The following is a 22306-nucleotide window of genomic DNA, read 5'->3' as shown; positions in this document are numbered from 1 at the left end:
ACAAATAAATAAATCTTTAAAAAAAAAAAAAAAGTAGGTTGTGAGATGTGGCGTGGCAGTGACAAGCTCCAGGTTCTATTTGGAATACAGGGGCCGAACATCTGCCAGATCTGTGCCTGCAAAGAGGGCTTTTCTGACCCTCACCCACCCCTTGCCCCCATTACTCCATTCTCAATCAGCTCTGTCACTGGAGATAAAAATACAAAGCTATGAAATGCTGCATGAGGGCAAATGCATTACTTCTTTTTCTAGTTGCACTTCTTTATTTGAAGACAACTAAAGAGGAAGTTGAGAAATTAAAAGCAGACTAAAACCATAAAGAGTTAGGAAATGAATACCAGATTATAATACTGGCATAGTTATACCTACTCATTATATCTATAACTCATTTGGAGACTGTGATAGTGCGTATTTATTCCAAGAAGTCCAGCTCACTAAAGTGTTCACTCTGAGTTGGTGATATGGCAGGTGTACTCACTGCCTCCATATCACATGACATATTCTGATTTGTTTATATTATCATAATGTTTCATTAGATCTCTACAGTCACTCCACAAATTACTTATGATTGTTATACCCACTTTACCGTTAAGGAAGTTAAGCGCAGAGAAATTAAGAAATTTGTCTAAAACCTAGCTGGTGTGTGATTGGGCCGGGAGCTAGCTGACCCCAGGCTGCCTTATGCTACAATCTGCTCTCTGAGCCCTGCTCAGATTCCTCTCCCTTATGTGTATGTATCATGCTGCTATCAAAGGTTCTTGTTCCAGGCATGATGAAGCTTTGTGCTCAAATAAGTTTATTTTGACTTTACCTTATCTCTCCATTCCTTGGTTTCCCCAACTTTCAAAAAGGATGCAAAACCTATTAGCTGCTAATAAGACTGACTTAAAGTCTAAGAAATACATTTTGAAAAGTATGCTATACCTTTTGAGAATGCTTCAGTAAATAATTGGAAAGTTACAGGTAGTTGACTGTGGACTAACAGCATTCTGTTAGAATTCATTTATATTAAAATATCGTTACAGATTATCCAGAGATATAGTGTGCAGCAACCAAGAGCAGGCTTTCTAATATTAGTTTCCTATATTCAGACCACAACAAATTGTCCTCCAGATATTTCTTTGGCTGTGATTGGAGGGCAGAGGTTTGCACATATTCTACCAGCCAACATATGTGCTGTTTTAGGTGTCTGATTGAATTGTAATCAGTGCGAATTCTATCAGTCTTGTAGAGATAAACTCTTGTTTAGTACCAGCTCTTTGTGGAAATAGAACTACCTCTGATAATGGCCAAGTAATTCTCTTTATCAACTGCTCGGGGCCTGATCCGGATATCAAAAAAGCGAGCTCTTTCAATAAAGATTCCGATCTCTCGGAACAAGGCAGAGGTGAGCTCTGACACACAGCATCACCATTGCATTCCGTGCATCTCAATGCTGAGAGATCCTCAACTTCCCATCGTTCTACATGGCATCAGGGTGATGGCCATCTCTTAAAGGGAGCAAATTCTCTTAAATTGGAAGTGAAGTCACATGCGTACTGTGGCATCTTTTGTTATTACCACAGTATTCTCAGCTTGACTGCCTTACTCAAAGAAGTAAATTTCACATTAGCTTTGAAATGATCACCTAAGATCAGAGACTTTGGTACTACAATAACTCAACCATTCATGAGCTTGCAACATTGTTGACTCTCATTGCTGAGAGGTAAAAAATTATTCTGTATGCATTTTAGGGTCCAACCTTTCCAACAGTTGGCTGAAACGGTGGTCTAGAATCAAGAGACCCAGATTCCAGTCTCCCCATAGCCAGCATCCCTAGCGTTTGTTTTAACCCTTACAAAAATTATAACTGTGAGAGCCTTCCCTGGTGTTAACTTCCCAAGGAGTTAAAGCAGGGCACTATGAAGCTACCCCTAGCAGCCACTATCGCAGGAGTTCGATCCCCAGCCAGCAAGCTGACCCACAGTGCCCAGCAGACCTCTCCTGCTCCTCCCATGGCTCGCTTTAGCAGTGTACTTCAGTCTGCCTGTTCTGCTCTCTGCTCTGTCTCTGGTGAATCCTCTCACCCCCTACACCTCTGGCTTGTACCCCAGCTCTTGTATGCATAAATAAATAAATCTTTTTTAAAAAATGATAACTCTGACTAGGTCTGAGTTTCAAATTGGCAGCCTAGAAGGCTAAATGCTGTCTGAGTAAATGTGTTTAGTTTGGTTCACATAAGGTGGTGATGTTTTAATTATGCCAACATTAGAAAAAAGGAGCAGTTTCACACAGAAGTCTGGATTCCTTGAAAAGTTTTGAAAACTCAGATGATCTGGAAATATTGGACCTGAAATCCCAAATAGCAGAAATATGTGATAGCAGCATACCAGCTGTTTTAAAGGGCATGTGCCCACTCCATTTTACACAGAGGGCCCATCTCTCCCTATTGTCTCCCATGCAGACTCAACATTATGCAGTTATATTACTTGTCCCAATGCCTGTATTAGATCAACTGAGAATGAGATACTGAGCTAAATTAAGACATGACGTCATCTCTCACTCAGCTACCAATGAGAGATGCTTTCAAGAATCTGCTGTGGCTTCATGTCTTGGGAAAACCATGGGTATTCACATGGTTGGTTTTTTTAATATTAAGTGCAAAGCATTGCAGATAGCACCATTAAAAATTTAGCCATCTAGGAGCTGAAAAAGATCATGCCTCGTGAAATAAGCCAGAAAAAAAAGGAAAAATACCGGATGATTTCACTCATAGCAGGAGTATAAAGGACCAGGCGAGAAAGAAATAATAATGATGAACATCTATATACCAGAGACAATTTATGGGGGTGGAGTGGGGAATGAGATAAAAAATGGTGGGGGTGGGGAAAGTGCACTGGACTATGGTGATGGCACACAGGTGATTTGGTGATGGGAAGCACATGGGGATTACAACGGAGATGGAAAAAGGCACAAAATAATGTAAAAATAAACTATTATATTTTAAAAAATTTTAGCCATCTAAGTCTTTTGAACAGGTAGTTAAAATTTCTTTTTTCTTGGTTCTTTGTTTCAGACATGAGGCTTTTTGGGAATTATTTTAATCGATGCTTCTCACTTTTATATCTAAACCACTCCCTTCCAATAGTCACTTGTCTTGAGAATTGATTGACTCTTCTTTGTATGGAGAACATTTTAAAAGCCTGACTTTGTGAATGCAGGAGTCCCTGACGTATTAGAGTGAACAGTTTCCAGTCTAAGGGCTGTATGACCTCTAGAAATAAAATGTAAGTTGCTTGGATACAGAGCTACTGCTAGACCAAATTGAATACTCCACCACTGGGCCTGAGTTCAGCTTTAATAGAGCCATATTTATGAATCAATGGGTGATTCTGTGACAAGAATGTGAAAATGATTTCTTCTTTCATCCCCACAAATTTTGTTTTAACTATGCTTAAATTGCTCTTCATCCTAACAAAAGGAAAATTTGAGGTATGCCCAACCTTTTTCTGCTAGTTGTTGATAACAATTTCTGGCTCCATTTCTAGATTAATTTGAACCAAAGCCTATGTATTTGTTTATGTTAAAATTGTAACTCCAATTAGGGCGCTGCACCCAGTTCCAGTGGGCTGGTTTTTTTCCCTAACACACAAATACATCCAAGCAATTCTGCTTGCACCAGCAGGATAACATTTCAACTTAGATTTCAACTCTACCCTGACACTATTACTGGAGACAACATCAGATTTCACAGGTTGAGGGCTCAGCCCCATTGCCCTCTTCCTCAGATGCCATTCTGACCCTCCAACTATATATTGATGCTTCTACTGAATAGATTACTTTTTTTTTTTTTTTTAACAAATGCTATAGCTTAGAAACAACTAGTTGGAAGAGATGCTTAGAGCAATGCATGGGGATGGGGAGAAGCTTGGAGTTTCTTTGCCCTTCACAGATGCCTCATTCTCCCAGAGTCTCCACATGTTCACCGACCCCGGGCTCTCACATTCTGTGTTTTTATGGCGGCTCATTGCAAAGTCAGTCATGACTGATTGAATCACTGCTTGGTGACTGAACTCAAATCTCTGGCTCCTCAGCTCTCCAGAAGTTAGAGATGGGAGCGAAAGTTCCAACCTTCTAGACACCTAGTGGCACCCTATTCTTGGATCTCTCCAAACATCACTTCATTAACAAATGACATCTTTCTAACTGTCTTAGGACATTTCAAGGTTTTCAGGAGTTCTGTGTCAGGAAGGGGATTGAAGATCCTTCCTAAATATGCTTCCTGCCATCAATCACAATATCACAACATTAGGCTTCTCAGAATCCTTAACTACCAGATTGCCTAGTCATAAGTCCCCCAAGGCCATTAACTATTTTCTTACACATAACCTGTCCGTAAAGTTGCCCCTCGCTTGCCACACCAGATTTATCTATTTGGATGTAACATACGGAGAGTCAGAACTGAACATTTCTAACAGCCTTCAGGTTGTATTCCATGCTTGGGTCAGTGGACAAAATGGAGTTGTAATGATTTGACCAGACAGGAAAAATTCTCAGAAGACCTTGTAAACACACTGTGAAATCTGAGTACTAGGTAGCAAATATAAACTGCAGCAAATGTCTTATCAGGCCTTGAATGCTGCTACGCCTGTTCTAGTGTCTGTTTCCTGTGGTTAGACCAGGGGTTGTATGTGCATCACCGGGGCAGGCTTCTAGTTGCTAAAAGTGTCAATTGACTTATTATATTCAAATTGCTATTTGTCATTCTCAAGTGATAAAGTTATTCTTTTTCGAGACATTTTATTGACAATGTTTGAGACACTTCACAGTCTTCATACAACTAATAGTTTTATCTTTGGAAAACTTAGTCTGTACAGTTTAAGTATTTTCTGTACTAAATTAGAATTCAGAAGCCAAAGGAGTCCCCCACCAACACACATCCATACACTACATGCACATACACTCACACTCACTCATTCACAGTACTCATTATATGTAAATGAATGCAAAAGATTACTTAGGTTGCTTTTCTAAATTTGGAATTCACAACAGTTTTACTTTATGTCAGTTGATTGAAATAATAAAGGTATTATCCATATATATACCTACCAATTTTTGTTCTTTGAAGCATACATATTTTAAATTGTGAGATTTAAACTACTTTTAGCAAATAAAGCAGCTTTCTCTAACCAAGTTACTGAATTCCGGTTTTGTTTATACCTTCATAGATCATGCAGATGAAGTCTGTGGCTATTTTCAGTCATGCATGATAAAAATATCCTGTGTCTTGCTGATGTTTCTTCACTTTCAAGGTCAAAGCCTGATCCTTCACTGAGTTGTGAATTCTTGGAAGTTTATCTTTTCTATCTTTTTTCTTAGGGTGCCTTTTAATTGCTTGGGGCCAGGCTTTTTCATTTTAGATAGATATTCATCTACCTGATCCCTCCTCTTCTCTCTTGCTCGCCCCCTCCTTTACTATAAAAGGGAAGGGATCTGTTAGTAGTCTATCCTTTTGGGTGCCTGGTGACATTTGGGAGGAAGGAGTTTCTGTCAAGGTAATCTGGGGTAAAGCCTGCAGTTTTAAAATATCTTAAAGCCTAGTTTCTTGTTACATGAACTTAAAACCTGTAAATTAGTGAATGAATACCGCAGGGACCCCTAAATTTCTTAAGTTGGCTGTGAGAAAAAGCCTTTTTAAATTCTTACAGAGGGGACTGGGGTTAGAAAGAAAAGGTTAGAAATAAGTGAAGCAGATGATTCCTTTTAGAAGGCCTCTCTCTAGTGACAAGGTGCCTTGGGGCTGACTCGGATTTGCACCTAAAACTCCTTTTGGGTTCAGCTGAGGCCAAAAACATTTTCTTTTGTCCTAGAAAAGAAGGCAAGTATAGAGAGTATAATAAACACAGCCTATCCCTTCAAGTGCTGAGAGAAAACACCCTGCTCTTAGACATATAACTGATAAAAATATGTGACAACCATGTAAATAGTGAAATAAGTTAAAACTCTTTGTTTTCATAAAAAATAACCTTTTAATTTACACAGAAATAATTACTCATGACTAAATCGCCTAAGCAACCCTTTCTTGAATAATTGGAGTGCACAGCCTGTATATTGAATGTTAAGCTATTTTTTAAAAAACATATTATATATATATATATATATATATATATATATATATATATATAATATTATATATATATATATATATATTACATCATTCTCCATTTTGTACATTGTTGAGCAATGATCCTGTTCCAGGTCCAGGCCTGGCCTAGTCCACATCATGTCTGAGCACAGCTCCACACTCACCTTTCACTTAGCCTGCCTTTTTACTTCCTTAGTGAAAGGCACATGATTTCATTCTATTTAGGCTATCCTGAGAATTCCAAAGGTAGAGACTTTTATTTTTTTTAAAGATTTATTTATGCAGACAAGAACTGGTATACAGGCCAGAGCTGTGTGGATGATAGGATTCACCAGAGACAGAGTGGGGAGCAGAACAGAGAGATGTATTGAAATACACTGCTGAGGGGAGAAGTGGACAGGTCAGGAGAGTTTTGCCACACCATGTGGGTCACTTCGCTAGCCAATGATTGAACTGGTGCTCAAGTGGCTGGGGCTAGCTTGGCAGTGCTGTGCTTTAACCTATTGTATCACCAGGAAGGGCCCTGTAAGAGTCTTTTAAAAGCTTTCCACCACCTTTGTTTTCCAACCTTCCACATGAAAAGATCCAATACCCTGGAAAACTTCCCCATGTCTACCTGCCATGTGCCATACGCTAGAAAAATGCGCCTTGAAAAATGTTCTTGGTATTCTTCATGAATTGAGATTTTAGGAGCACATGTGCCCAATGGCCTTTGTAAAGAACCTCTTAGTCTTGTATATTCATCCAATTGAAGAGGTCTTTATGACCTATTGATGTTATCTTCCTTGCTAGTAGATAACAAAGTTGGAAATTCTTCCTTGTTGCTCTTTTAGAAATTCAAACAGAAGAAAGAATGGAAAAGGGATAAACATAGGTTGAGATTTCTAAGTCCTAGGAGCTACATTCATAGACACAATTAATATTCACACTAGGCCAATGAAGCTGATTTTTCATTTTGTATTTTGTAGTGATGCTGAGAGGTTGTTAAGTCTTGGCTGGTTAGGGAACACCAAGTTTGCAAAGCTAGTACTTGGGAAATGTGCTTTAACTCTGCTCTGGATATGCTATGGATTAGGCTGCAGACCATAACTGAGTCTCAATTCCAGATAAAGAAAAGGGAATTGAGGGGGAAGGAGAATTCATGAAGTAGCAGTTGCATAATCACTGAGCTCAGTGCCTGGCACATAGTAAATTCTCAGTAAATGTTAAATTTCTGTTGCCATAAACTTTTTGTGATCTTTCTTTTTGGAAAAATATTAATGATCCGTTATTTCTTGCCTGTGAGATCTGGTGTTATTGACTTATTGCTGCTGGGCTTGGCATGTTGAGCCCCATTTCTGTTTATAAATGTGATGGGGTTACTTGTGGTGAGGGAGGGTCCCCGCTGAGCAGTGGCAGTAATTATCAGTGTTGCTGTGTGGCGACAGGAACTGATTGCTAGCAAATGCTAGTTCTTTCTTTTTTTCTTTTTTTTTTTTAAACCCCCTTACATAATTTAACAATCATTTTGTTCCATGATGAAAAGAATTTAACAGTCTTCAGCTGGAGCTGAATGGAGAAGCAAATTATAGAAATCACTGACATTAGTGCCTGGCTAGAACAGGGTTGTTTCCTACTGAATATTTGAAATTATTTTTTTCCAATCTAATTTTAAGAGACTGGAGTCACTGCACTTCCATTGCTTTCCTGGGGAACTGTCATTGCCTAATGCAGCCCAATGGTGGGACACTTTCTCCAGCTGAAGCTGGGTTTGGAGGAGAGGCACAAACATGTTTTGCTCACTTTGGAAAATACTTCCTTTGTAGTGAAGGGTGTTTCTTCGGTCTGTCTTGCTTCCATTGACCATGTGGGATTTTCTTTAAGGTTGGATTATGAAGGGTTTGAGTTTGGAAAGGGAAAAATTGACCACAGCTGATTCCACTTAGAAGGCCTCTTTGGTTTAGTATCATTAAATATCTAGTCTACATTCAAAATTGTAATTCTCTCAGAATTTTTAGTAGTTTTTCAAAAAATTCAGTATCCAAATATATCATTGTCATTGCAGTTTTTTGTGTGTATACAGATGTTTCTACATCTGTAGATTTTCCCTCCCTCCCTCATTCCTCCTACAACTCATTTGCTGATACGAATGGGTCATTTGCTCTGTGGAGTTTTCTAGTCTAGGTTTTGTTTATTGTATCCCCATGACAAAACATGTTCCTTAGTCCTCCTGATTTCCTACAACTCAGTAATCGGAACTAGAGGCTTGATCCGATTTAGGTTCTTATTTGCTTGTTTTGTTTTTGGCAAGACTACTTCCTAAGTGATATGTTATTTGAATCAAGAGGCAAAAATAACTGGATATTTCTTTTTTATGTTAGTAACCTCTGATGATTAGTGCCTAAACCCATTAGTTTATTAGGGATCGTAAAATAATGATACCCAAATTCTAACACTATCCTCTTTGTTTATTAGATGGCGTACTTGTGTTTATTAGATGGCGTACTTGTGTTTTTTTGAAGAGAAGCTTTACTTCTTTTGTTATATAATTACCCAGTGGTAAATTTTGTATAGGAAAGGAAACATAAATTCTTGATTCTTTATTTACCATTTCTCCAAAATAAGTTGCTGCTTCATTTTCTTCACTGTCCTTTTAGACAATTGTCTATTAATGCATTTAGTTAAGCATAGCTAATAATTGGCTAATTGAATGCATTTACTTCGAGACATTGTAGTTAGGATTCTTTTTGCTACCTGCATTATTCCTTCTTTGGCCAAGAAGAACCTTTTAAAGGTGATTCCTGAATCCTTTCTACGATGATCTATGATCTGTGCATCATATGATAATCTTACAACTCTTACTGGGTTGGGACATGATCTGTTATGATGTCCAAATTTCCTTAGAAATGATTCTGGTCACTTCCTAAACTTCCACTGGCACACTGGAAAAGATGGAAAGGTTCCCTGCCTTTTTGGGATTCATAGAACGACGTCAGAATAGGCTTTGGAAAATCATTCATGAAACACATTTTATAAATTTGTATATATACATATATATATGTATATGTATATATGTATGTGTGTGTGTGTGTATATATATATATATATATATATACACACATATAGCTACTGGCATACAGGAAATAACAAGCAAACATAATTTCTGTCCAGAGATTTTGCCACCTGGAAGGGGTATCTGTTAGGATCCAGTGATATGGCATAGATGTTAGGAACGTACATTTTGACAAAGTCAAAACCATCATTATGATTACATTATGGCTCCACTTTAGTAAGTTTCTAATGTCAAGTCAGAGATTGATTGCTAGCAATTCTGACTTCTCTTCATATAGCAACAAAAAAAAGTGCAATAACTAACAGGGTGACATTGTTGAAGCTCCTCTTGAAGAATAACATAAAGAAATGGTTGTGTTTTCCAAAATCTAGAAAATGAATGTAAAATCATATGGGCTGTTTTTCCTCTTCTAGTTTCTACTTCCCTGTTAAGAAAGGGAAATGTTTTATTTTCTTCTGTTTTATAAGGTTGCTGAGTACTGTAATGAGTTTATATTTATAGAGAACTTGGAGCTTCTTGGATGAAAGGTGCTAAATTAGGGCTTATTGTTTATTGAATTTATTCAATATGTCCAACCTCCTGGGAACATTTGCTGAAGTTAATTAAAAACAGATAGTCCCTACTCTGACAGCTTACAGTGCCATTTACAAACCAATAATATAAATAGTGTGCATTTCTATTGTCTTAACATTGGACAGCCTAGAGAACCAATAGTTATTTCAGAAAAGGAGTAATTCTGCTTTTATAGGAAAGACAGAGTTCAACTGCTAGGTAAAGGTATAGAGCTATTCTCAACAATCTCTGAACACCTAGCTGCCCTCTTAAAAATGTTTAGAATATGGGCTCTCCTTGGTGGCATAACGGGTTAAAAACTGCATTATGAAGCACTCTGAAACCACTGCAGCATGAGTTCAATCCCCAGCCCTGGAGGTGATCCACGTGGCGTGGCAGAACCCTCCTGACCCACATGCTGCTCCCCTCTGCAGTGTACTTTGTCAATCTGCCTATTCTGCTCCCCCCTCTGTCTCTGGTAAATCCTCTCACCCACCACACCTCTAACCTGTACCCCAGTTTTAAGCATAAATAAATAAATCTTTTAAAAAAGTATTTAGAATATGAAAATATTCTTCTGTTTCCAACTATGATTTTAAGGTATGAAAAAAAAATTAAGATGTATTTACTTATGCATACCAGAACTGGGGTACAGGCCAAAGGTGTGGGGGAGGGGTGAAAGAATTCACCAGAGACAGAGTGGAGAACAGGCAAAGATCCACTGAAATACACTACTGAGGGAAACAGTGGGTGAGACAGGAGAGGTCTGCCACACCATGTGGATCACCTCCTTGACTGGGGATCAAACTCACTCTGCAGTGGCTTTGGATAGTTTCATAGTGCTATGATTTAAACTGTTGCTTAAATCATGAGGGCCCTTCATATATGAAAATTAAAAGCAGCATTTTCTATAATTTTGGGGAGACGTTTTATTTATTTCGTTGTGTTTTTTTGAGATAACATTGGTTTACAATGCTATTTATGCTTTCGTATATAGATTCATATTGCTACAAATGTCTCCTACCATACAAACACCCACCAGCAAAGCACCGGTAATTCTCCTTCGTAGTCCATTGAGCCCCCTCTCCCTTTGCTCACATCCTGAAAGCCCCTTTTTCATGACCTTAATTCGTCAGTTTGATTTGAATAATTTGTTTTAATTTACTTTCCTCTGTCATTTTATTGTTACTTTATAACCCACGTGGGTGAAGTCTGCTAGGCTTAGTCTCCTTCCATCTGCTTGGTGTAGCATACTCCCTTACAGTAACACCCATGTGCTCTCAATTGCAAAATATTCATCTTTAATGGCTGAATAGTATTCCACTGTTGTATAACCACATCTTCTTAGTCACTCAGTGTTTTGGGTACTTACATTGTTTCTTTTACTTGGCTATTATAACTAGTGCTGCAATCAACCCAGGAGTGTATATCTACCTTCAAATTAGTATTTTTATATTCCTTGGGTAGACACTTAGGAGAGGTATTTCTGGATCATATGGTAAATCTATTTTTAGCAATTTGGAAAATCTCTATGGAATTTTTCACAGAGGGTAGATCATCTATATTCCTGCTAACAGTGTATAGGTGTTACTTTTTCTCTATACCTTCACCAGCACTTGTTTCTGATATATTTGATATGGCCATTTTCACATGTGTGAGGTATATCATATCATTGTCATTTTGACTTGCTATTCCATGATAATAAGGGATGATAAGCATTTTTCCATGTGCCTATTGTAGGTCTTTTTGTAGAAGTTATCTGTAGGTCTTTTTGTAGAAGTGTTTATTTAGCAATACTGCCTGTTTTTTTGAATGCGTTGTTTTCTTAATGTTGTGTTGTATACCTTCTTTGTGAATACTAGATATTATACACTTGTCAGATGTATGATGTGTAAATATTCTCTTCCATTTTTTAGGGTGACTTTTTCATTTAATGATAATTAAGAAGTTTCTTAATTTGATATAGTTCCATTTGCTTTTGTTTTGTTTTGTCTTGTCTTCCTTGCCATCATAGTTGAATCCCCAAAGACACCACTGAAGACAGTGTTTAGTATGTTTCCCTCTATGTGTTTTATGGTTTCATGACTTCCAACCAAGTGTTTTATCCACATTAAATTAATGTCTGTATATAGTATGAGATAGTAGTCTGGTTTCATTCTTTTGCATGTGGATGTCCAATTTCCCCAGCACCATTTATTGAATATATTTTTCTTTCTCCATTTTGATTCCTATGAAATGTGGATTTATTCCTGGACTCCCAATTCTGGTTTATTAAGCTGACCTGTATATCTGTTTAAATTCCAACACCATATGTTTTGAATATTATTGCTTGGTAGTGTAATTCGACATATGGGAGCATAATACCTCTGTTCATTTTTTGTCAGGATTGCTGTGGCTATTGATGGCCTCCTATAATTCTACATAAATTGCAGAGATATTTGCATATTTTAAGAATCCATTGGAATTTTGATAGGAATGCATTAAATATTTATAATTCTTTGAAAATGTGACCATTGTAGCAATATTTATTCCTGTAATTCATGAGTATGAAATATCTTTTCACTTTCTTGTGTCTTCTTTATATTTCTTTTGAAGCAATGGCTTACAGTTTTCATTATACAGGTCTTTTACCTTCTTTGTTAAGTTTATTCCTAGGTGCTCAGCTGTTTTTGCTAGATTGTAAATGGCACTATTTTTTTACTTTATCATTCTAAGAAGACAGCAGAGTTGTATATGTTGATTTTTGTAGACTGTCACTTTCTGTACTCTTATTACTAATAATTTTTTAGTGGAGTCTTTAGTTTTCTGTATTAGCATATCATCTGTAAATAGTGCTAGTACTACTTTTTCTGTTCCAGTTTGGATTAATTTCTTTCTTTACATGACTAATTGGTCTAAATAGTACTTCCAACACTGTTGAATAAGTGCTAAAAGATAACATTCTTATCATTTACCTCATTTTCTCCATTGAGTTGGTGTTTGTGGTAGGTTTGCCATGAAAAATATTATTTTGAGGTATGTTTCTTTTCTTCCCATTTTGATAGTTAATGTATTCATGGTCTTGTCAAGGGCTTTCTCTGCATCTACTGATATTATCATATGATTTTTATCTTTCCTCTTGATGAGGTAGTGAATAATTTTAATTTATTTACAGATGTTAAACTTTGCATCTATGGAATATACCCCTTTTGGTCATGGTATATGATCTGTTTAGTATGTTGTTGAATTTAATTTGCTAAAATTTTGTGCATTTTTAAAAAAGATTTATTTATTCATATAGAATTGAAGTACAGGCCAGAGTTATAGGGGTGTTGAGAGAATTCACCAGAGGCAGTGGGGAGCAGAATTGGCAGATTGACAAAGTAACTGCTGAGGGGAGCAGTGGGCAGGTCAGAAGAGGTCTGTCGCACCATGGGAATCAGCTCCCTGGGCCTGGATTGAACTCGTGCTGCAGTAGCTTTGGAGAGCTTCACAAGGCAGTCCTTTAACCTGTTGTGCCACAAGGGAGAGCTCTTGGTGAGGACTTTTTTTAAGATTTTTTTTTTTAATGTACTGGGGTGTAGTCCAGAAGACTGGGAGATGAGAGGATTAACCAGAAACAGTGAGAATATTAACAGTGAATCTACTGAAATATGCTGCTGAGGGGAGCAGTGGGTTAGACAGGAGAGGTCTGCTGTACCATGTGGGTCACCTTCCTGGCTGGGAATCAAACATGCCACAGTGGCTTTGTTCATGGGAATATTGATCTGTAGCTTTCTTTTTTGTGTGTCTTCTTTGTTTACTTTTGCTATCAGGGTGACTTTGACATCATAAATATATTTGGAAATGATTATTCTTCTTTGATTTTTTTGGAGGAGTTTGAGGAGGATAGTATTAGTTATTCTATGAAGGTTTGATTGAGCTCATTAACGAAACTATTGGTCCTGAACCTTTTTTATATTTTGGATGCTTTGATTACTGTTACAGTTCCCTTGCTTATCATTTTAAGTTTGTGTTTTATATATCATTGTGTGGTCATTTTTCTTGCAGGAGTGTTGTTCCATAGTAGCCAACTAGAATGATTTATGCCTTCTCATTTCAACTCAGTGGAAACTATGAAGTGAAATGATGATAATGGTTTGTTTGCTTCCTTGTTAGTTGGTGATGGAGTTTTGTGGTGCTGGTTCAGTCACTGACCTGATCAAGAACACAAAAGGTAACACATTGAAGGAAGAATGGATTGCATACATCTGCAGGGAGATCTTACGAGTAAGTAACAGCACATGCTGTCATGGGAAGTATTGAACTTTGTATTAACTTTTGATTTAAGTCCACAGAATTATCAGAAACTTCTTTCACATGTTATTCTAACAGTAATGGGGAGGGGGCAGTTTCTGGAGATCTGCTGTAGGGGAGTAAGAACCACTGTGAATAAGCCCACTTGCTCTTTCATTGGGTGAGTTCCCTTACATGGGATTCATTTCCAGTGATGTTTCCAATAGAAATTTGACTATAAATCATAAATATAGTATTCTTTTTAGAAAATGGGTTGTCTTGGAGATATTTGATAACTTGAGTTTTCCATTTTTGAATGTTTATAACTAATTTAAGCTTAGTTTAACTGATTTTGCTTACAATAACTCTTAAGTGACTTCATTACCCAAATCAATCAAAATAGCTAAACAAAAAGTTTGCCTCTTTGCCTTTAAATCCCAGGATCAGGCAATGTGAATAGTATTGCCATGTTTGTTCATCGAATTCAGAGAAAAGGCAAACATTCATATATTTAATTTATTTCTTTAGTTATCTCTTGTAGAGTATTCCTTCTATATCTATTTGGCAATCATTTGTTTGTAAACTGCCTTTTAATATAAGAGAACAGAAGTTAAAACTGTTTTTATGATGTGTCTACAATAAGCTTTTGAGAGACAAATTAGATATTGTGATTGGATGAAAGGGAGGTATTAAAAATGATGTTTATGCATTTAATTCAAACCACAGTAGTCAGAAAAAAAGAAAGGCCACAAATAGGGATTGAACCTGTAAAACGATAACATTTATAGTGGTATAAAAAAATCAAGTACTTAGAAAAGATTTGAACAATGTCTATATGAAAACTACAAGGTATTAGAGAGAAATTAAACTAACCTAGTAAATGAAGGTTTGGGCCATTTCACAGATTATAAAATTAATATTATAAAAAGTTGATCTATGGTTTCATTGAATTTCCTGGGTGCATGCGCAGGTACATTAACAAATAAATAATTGTTTGCAATTTTTAAGACATTGTATAGAAATAATTCTGATTTTTAAGACATTGTATGGAAATAATTCTTTGCAAAAAGCCAGGGCTATCTTGGAGAACAAGCTGAAGGACTTATACTGCCATTTCTCCGGACTTGTGGTAAAGACACTAAGTAATTAAGACAGAGGAATATTGTCACAAGAATAGGCAAATTGTCAATGAAACAGAATTGAGAATACAGAAACAGACTCACTTCATATGAATCCTTGATTTATGATGAATGAAATGTACAGTGTATAAATAAAGGGTGACTTTATCAGTAAATCATCATGGTCAACTCAATAACACTATACAAAACTGAAGCTGCAATCTGCTTTTCAAAAATGAATTACAGTGAGTTATAGATATAAATGTGAAAGATAAAAAAATAAAACACTTGAGAGAGAGCACAGGAAAATGGCTCCATGGTTGGCTTGGAGTAGACAAAACATTTCTTAAACAGCACACAACAAATTTAAGGAAGAAGCCAGGAGGTCAGCTACTCTCCTTCAACTCTTACATTCACATTTACCTCACATGCCATTGTGTAAGCTTAAAGTGTGACTTAGAATTTTATTCATTCAAAGAAATCAGGCTGACTTATTTCACCTTCCCTATCACCCAGTGGATGCCAGGCTTTTGGGCAGCTCTGCCCAGTTTTTTTCTGCACTGCTGGGGCACTGGTCATATATTCTCCAAGGTTCTGTATGCAGCCAGATATTTTTCCCCATGAGTGTCTCTCATTAACTAGTTTAAAAATGTGTGGGGGAAAAAATGGTATTTGTCCTTTTTAAAAATACATCCTCTTGATGATGCTGTTATTTCAAATAAGATCAGTCATGGAAGGAATAGTTGTTCATAAAATGTTGTGGCCACAACATTCATAATGGCTTTCCATGCAGTGTATGAACTCATTAAATACAACTTCTGGCTCACCCAACGGGGTGAGCCAGAAATGATATTATCTGCTTCTAACCACTGTCAGGGTTATATTATCTGCTTATAACCACAGTCACTTCTTTATTCTCTCTTCTAAGGATTTATAGGGTGTCTATATGCTATGAAAACCATACATTTTAATCTGCATGATGCCTAATAAAAACCTAGTAAATGAAGGTGTGTGCCAGCTGAATAGATAAGACAAGTCATTTTTTAAAGGCTAAGTCAATGGCACAACTTGTCATGTCATATGATTTATATTTACTGATAGACCAAAACATACACAGTGATCTTTTGGGGCATCAGTATTCTCATGCTGAGTATTTTCAACAGAGAATTCCAGACATTTAGTTTGGTTTTCTTTTTTGTGTCAACTTCATCTTTCATACCATGGTTTTCTTGTGGGGAAAAATTTAAAGTATAGAAAATCATAGATAATAAAATGATAGTGCTTAATTGGCCAGTATTTTATACTAAAAAGTCTTAGCGTTTGGGCCCTCCCTGGTGGCAAAGCAGATTAAAGCACTGCCCTAAGAAGCCTAAGCCAATTCCGCATGAGTTCGATCCCTGCCTGCCCTGGAGGAGATCCACATGGTGTGGCAGACCTCTCCTGACCTACCCACTGCTCCCCTCAGCAGTACTTCGTTGATCTGCCTGTTCTGCTCCCCACTCTGTTCCTGGTGAATCCTCTCACCTTCCACATCTCTGGCCTATACCCCAGTCTGTATGAATAAATAAATAAATCTTTAAAAAAAAAAAGTCTTAGCGTTTACTAAATTTACTTCAAGACTCAATACTAATTCTTTTAGATTATAATTTAGCTGAGTAAAAAAACTGCCTTAGAGGAATCTATAAATTTTAGAAGTCACACCATGTGGAAACCAAAATTAGAATAATTCATGAAGAAATTAAATATAATCTATGTGAGATTTCATCAAATAACTATTTTAATGGGCTCAAAGTTATAAATATTATCAACCAGAAAAAAGTGACTTTGATTTATGCCTACAAACAATAAAAATTATTGTTTTTCATTTTGAATATGAATCACATTGGCTAAAGACAATAGAATATTTCTTAGTTGGACTGAAATATTTTATTGTACTTAATTAAAACCATGTAAATAGAAGGTAACTTTTAAATTAATATATTGCTCAAAAACAGTGAAAGCATCATATTGCTCAAAAACAGTGAAAGCATCACATTCCCACTTACAGTGTAAGAGTTCCTTGTCAGCATTTGTTGTTTCTTTGTTTGTTTGCTTTCCCCTTTAATATGGTCCATTCTCACAGGTATGAAGTGATGTTTCATTGTAATTTTGATTTACATCTCCCTGAAGATAAGTGATGGTGAACATTTTTTCATATTCCTCTTGGCCATTTGCACTTCTTCTTTGAGGAATATGAGAAGCCAAACAGAAGTTTAGGAAAAAGACTAAACTTAACTTACAAGCTGACCACAGATCTGAGGCATGGGGGGGGGGTGGTTAGGGAGAGAGGGGAGAGAGCAGTCAGAACAGGGGAGGAAGAGCACAAGGGGCGATGATGATGGATCATGGGTGCTGTGGTGGTAGAACTACCAGGACTAAATAAATGTGAGGGGAAAATCAAATGCTGTTCATAAATTAACCACGATAGAAGATGATAATAATAATAATTAAACATTTTTAAAAAGTGAAGGCACTAAATCAGTTTTATGTACGAATACTCTGTAAGATGTCCCTGTCACAACCTAGCAAATTCAAGCAGGCCTCACTTTCATGGTACTGTTAGCTGAAATTTCCATGTCAGAACCATATCATCACTGTGGTCCTGTGGTACTTGAGATCAAGGTCGATATGGGCATGCTTTCATCTGGCCAGCTCTATGCATTGTCAAGACACCTGTGTTTTCAATTTATATTTAACAATCGCCTACAATTTTTAATAGCCCTATGAACACATGAAAGATGTGAATTTAACAATGAAAGTATCTCTGAATGGATTTAAATGTGTTTTAGATCATTAACATCCCAAATACTTTACTTCCATCTGGATTTATGTTCCTATTAACCCTTCTCAACTCTTCTTCACTCCAGGGGCTCAGTCACCTGCACCAGCATAAAGTGATTCATCGAGATATTAAAGGGCAAAATGTCTTGCTGACTGAAAATGCAGAAGTTAAATTGGGTAAGAATAGAAACCAGTGAGGCTAGCTTTTCAGGAACTGATACAGTTATTTCAATAGCAAGTTGTGTTTATTTGAATGTTAATTTGTTACTGTGCACATTGTATTAAAAATGGACTGCAAATATTTCTTTGTTTTTTAAAAATAAATTTTAGGAGTAAATTGGTTACATTATGGTATATAAAATCATGTCCTTAGTTAAGGGTAGGAATGTTTGAGTTTTATTTATCTTATTATATGTTATTTTAACAAAGACCCTTTACATTAGAGTGTCTGGCCTTGAAACGGTTTCCTATACTTACCATTTGTTTATATTGTTGCTCCAACAGAAAAATGATGACTCATTTTTATAGTTTATCAGAAGAACACATTCAGAAGAATGAGAGGCATGAGTTTTTGCTATATTTCCATTTTTAAGTTCTTTTTCTGTCAGTTTCACTAGTGTTCATGGGCAAAATAGATGCTCATATTCTACTTTACATATAAATTGATTATCTCACTCCCATCTACCAAAATTCTCAGTGAAGGGATCCTTTTTCTTCAGTGCTGTTCAAGAGTACTCTTCCTACACCCAACTTGGGATTACCCAGATATAGTAGAGATACTCCTGCATGTGTTTGCTTGTTTGAAATATATGTAAAAGCATGAACTGACAGATATGACATAAGAGGCATGGTTTGTCTTAAGAAGAACTATATGACTATTTATTTTCAAAGAGATTTAAGTACCTCTTATTTAGTTTGTTCATATCTTTTAATTAAAACATAAACCTTACAACATTTTATATTTGTCATTTGGGCCAAGCTTTCATCTCATGAATACTCCTGAAAACAAAAGCATGTATTATATAATGAAAAACAATTATTTATATACTGACCAGATGAACTCCCCTCAGGATATCGACTCATCATTAATTAAGTTACCAGTTGGGAGAAAATTATATGCCAGACTCTGTATAAGAAACTTTTACATAGATTATCTCATTTAAACATCAGAGCAACTCTGCATAGATCTCATTATCATAATTTTATAGATTAGCAAACCAAAAATCAGTGTGCTCAATTTACTAGTCCTAGATCATATAACTTGTAGGTGGCAGAAGCAGGATGCAAACTTCAGCTGTCTGGCTCCAGAACTCAGTTCTTAACCACATTCTTTGTGTTCCCAACATCCTGACCTTTGTGGCAACCAAGCTTGACTTTTATTTAACACTTATATGTTCTACCCACTATGGAGTCTTAATATAATCAAATATAATGCTTTATCTGCTTTCACTACTAGGACACTCTTATCTATTTTAATATGGAACTTTAAAACTACATATTCAAAATAGCTAAAGATAAGAACAACTCATGTGCCCATCAAGACATAAATGAATAAATACACCATGAGATCTGCACACACTATATCATTCAGCCTTAAAAAAGGAAATTGTTATATATAATGCAAAATGAATTAACCTTGAGAACTATGCCAAGTGAAGTTAGCTAATGGCAAAAAGACAAATAACATATGATTCTACTTTATAATATGCCTAGAGTAGTCAAATCCTTAGAGACTGAAAGTAGAATGATAGTTGCCAATGATGGGATGGGGAGCACAAGGGAGTTATTAGTTAATGGGAACAGAATTTAATTTAGGGAAGATGAAAGTGCTGTAAATTTTCATGATAATAATGGTTTCACAACAATGTGAGAGAATTCAATTTCACACAACTGTATACTTAAAAATGATCAAAATGGTAAATTTATATTATGCTTATTTTCTAATGAAAATCACATTCATTTCATCAGCCATATAAAGACCATAAACTTTATTCATTGTCATCTCTTTTATAGTGGACTTCGGAGTCAGTGCACAGCTTGATCGAACAGTAGGCAGGAGAAACACTTTCATCGGAACACCCTACTGGATGGCCCCAGAAGTTATTGCCTGTGATGAAAATCCAGATGCCACCTATGACTTCAAGGTATGATGTCTTACGTTATGCCTGTCATCTTAGACTGAATCTTGCAAAGAATTCTCATGTGCCTTCAGGCTAATGATTCATGTAATTCAAGAGATAAATGAAATAATTAGTTAAGTTTAAAATAAGATATTCATACAAGAACCTTTTAAAAAAGATTTATTTTTATTTATTCATGCATAAAGAACAATTTATGGTATAGGCGAGAGGCTTGGAGAGTGAGACAATTTACCAGAGACATAGTGGGGCAGATCCACTGAAATGCACAGTTGAGGGGGTAGAAAGTGAGACAGGAGATGTCTGCTCTGCCATGTGGGTGAGGTCCCTGTCTGGGGATCCAACTCATGCCTAAGTGGCTGGCCATAGCTTGAAAATGCTGAGACATTAACCCCTGCACCATTAGAGAGGACCTCAAATAAGAACCTTTTAAAGGAACTTATGCATCATATCTGATTGCGCATTTATAAAAACATGTCTAAAGCATTTTCTATATTCTTTTGAACTGAATTTTATTTCTTACTGAAAATAAATTTCCATCTTGGCTATAGCTTAATTTGTCAAAATATATTCTGAGAGTATTTTTTCTTTAAAATGTCTGAGAAATGAATACGATTTTTTCAATAAAATAGTTGTATTCTACCTTTATTTATTTTTAATTATTTTTTTTAATTTTTTTTACATCGTTCTTCATTTTGTGCATTTTTTTCATCTCAGTTGTAATCCCCATGGGCTTCCTACCACCAATTCACCCCGTATGCCATCACCACAGTCCAAAAGAGTGGGAAGAGTGAATATGAATTTTTTAATCATAAGTCATCTTTTAAAGATTTATTTATTTATGCATACAGAACTGAGGTACAGGCCAAAGGTACAGGGGTGATGAGAGGATTCAGCAGAGACAGCGAGGGGAGCAGAACAGGCAGATTGATGAAGTATACTGCTGAGGGGGGGAGTGGGTGAAACAGGAGAGGTCTGCTGAGCCATGGGGGTCACCCTCCTTGCCTAAGATCGAACTTGTACTAAAACAGCTGCAGCTAGCTTCGTAGTGCTGCGCTTTAACCCACTGCACTTTAACCCACTGCACTATCAAGGAGATCAAGGAGTGTTCCATAAGTCATCATTTTCTGATTAAAAAAGAAAAAAAATCAAATTTACTCATTTCTACATTGCTTGAAGTTTAATTATTGGAGTTTCTTTTCAATGAGACTGACCCAAATGGGATGTTAGTGACTATTTTATGGTATTTCTATAACCTTTTGTGAAGTTTCTTTTTTTTTTTTTTAAGGATTTATTTATTAATACAGAACTGGGGTACAGTCCAGAGATGTGGAGGGTGAGAGGATTCACCAGAGACAGAGTGTGGAGCAGAACAGGCAGATTGAGGAAGTACACTGCTGAGGGGAGCAGCGGGCGGGTCAGGAGTGGTCTGCCACGCCCTGTGGTCACCTCCGGGGGAAGGCGGGGATTGAATTCATGTGGAAGGCGGAAGTGGCTTAAGCTTCTTAGTGATGTGGTTTAACCCACTGGGCCACCAGGGAGGGCCTTTTTGTGAAGTTTCATAGAAATTTTATTTTTACTCGTTGCTTTGTACTATGAATTCAAAGCAGTGTTTAAGTAGAGAGATGAAAGTTGTCCCTTCTCTAGGAACCCCTCTTTTTTCTGCTAGGAGTTACTGTCCCATCATAGTTGCCGTCTCCGTTGACATATTGTCATCACTTGTGGTTTTTGAGTGGAGAAATTAAAATTGGAGGCAAAAGGCCTCCCTGGCGATGCACGGGTTAAGTCTCAGCACTATCACTGCAGCAGGAGTTCAGTCCCCGGCCAGGCTGCTGACTCAACATGGTGCAGCAGATCTCTCCTTGCCTGCTGTTTCCCTAAGCAGTGCATTTCAATCAGGCCACATGTTCTGCTCCCCACCCTGTCTCTAATGACTCCTTTCACCCCCCACATCTCTGACCTACATCCCAGCTCTTATATGCATAAATAAATAAATTAAATTAACCTTTAAAAATTAAAAAAAATTAAAATTGGAGGTAAGTGGGTAGTAGGAACTATGCATTTTCAGACTAAGCAGTAGGTGGAGGGGGCTTTCCCTGGTGGAGCAATGGATTAAAGCACTATGAAGTGTTCTGCACCCACTGCAGCAGGAGTTCAATTCCCAGCCAAGGAGGTGACCCACATGTCATGGCGGATTTATCCTGTCTCACCCGCTTCTCCCCTCAGCAGTGTATTTCAGTATATCTGC

General features: G+C 36.9%; 1 protein-coding gene across 6 annotated transcripts in view; it reads left to right on the top strand.

The window, feature by feature from the left end:
• The window catches only part of TNIK (TRAF2 and NCK interacting kinase), a 403269-nt gene that overhangs the window by 256980 nt on the left and 123983 nt on the right, over positions 1 to 22306 (top strand). For all 6 annotated transcript variants that reach the window (XM_012732327.1, XM_012732316.1, XM_004674961.2 and 3 more), the window contains exons 5-7: positions 13866 to 13976; positions 18007 to 18097; positions 19934 to 20064. In XM_012732327.1, the coding sequence (XP_012587781.1) occupies positions 13866 to 13976; positions 18007 to 18097; positions 19934 to 20064 (333 nt within the window). The remainder of the gene's footprint in view (positions 1 to 13865; positions 13977 to 18006; positions 18098 to 19933; positions 20065 to 22306) is intronic.

Source organism: Condylura cristata, unplaced genomic scaffold, assembly GCF_000260355.1.
Source record: "Condylura cristata isolate star-nosed mole 26May11 unplaced genomic scaffold, ConCri1.0 scaffold00003, whole genome shotgun sequence".
NCBI classification, from domain to species: Eukaryota; Metazoa; Chordata; class Mammalia; order Eulipotyphla; family Talpidae; genus Condylura; species Condylura cristata.
Note: the sequence above shows the minus strand (reverse complement) of the source record. Positions and strands in the feature narration are given on the sequence as shown.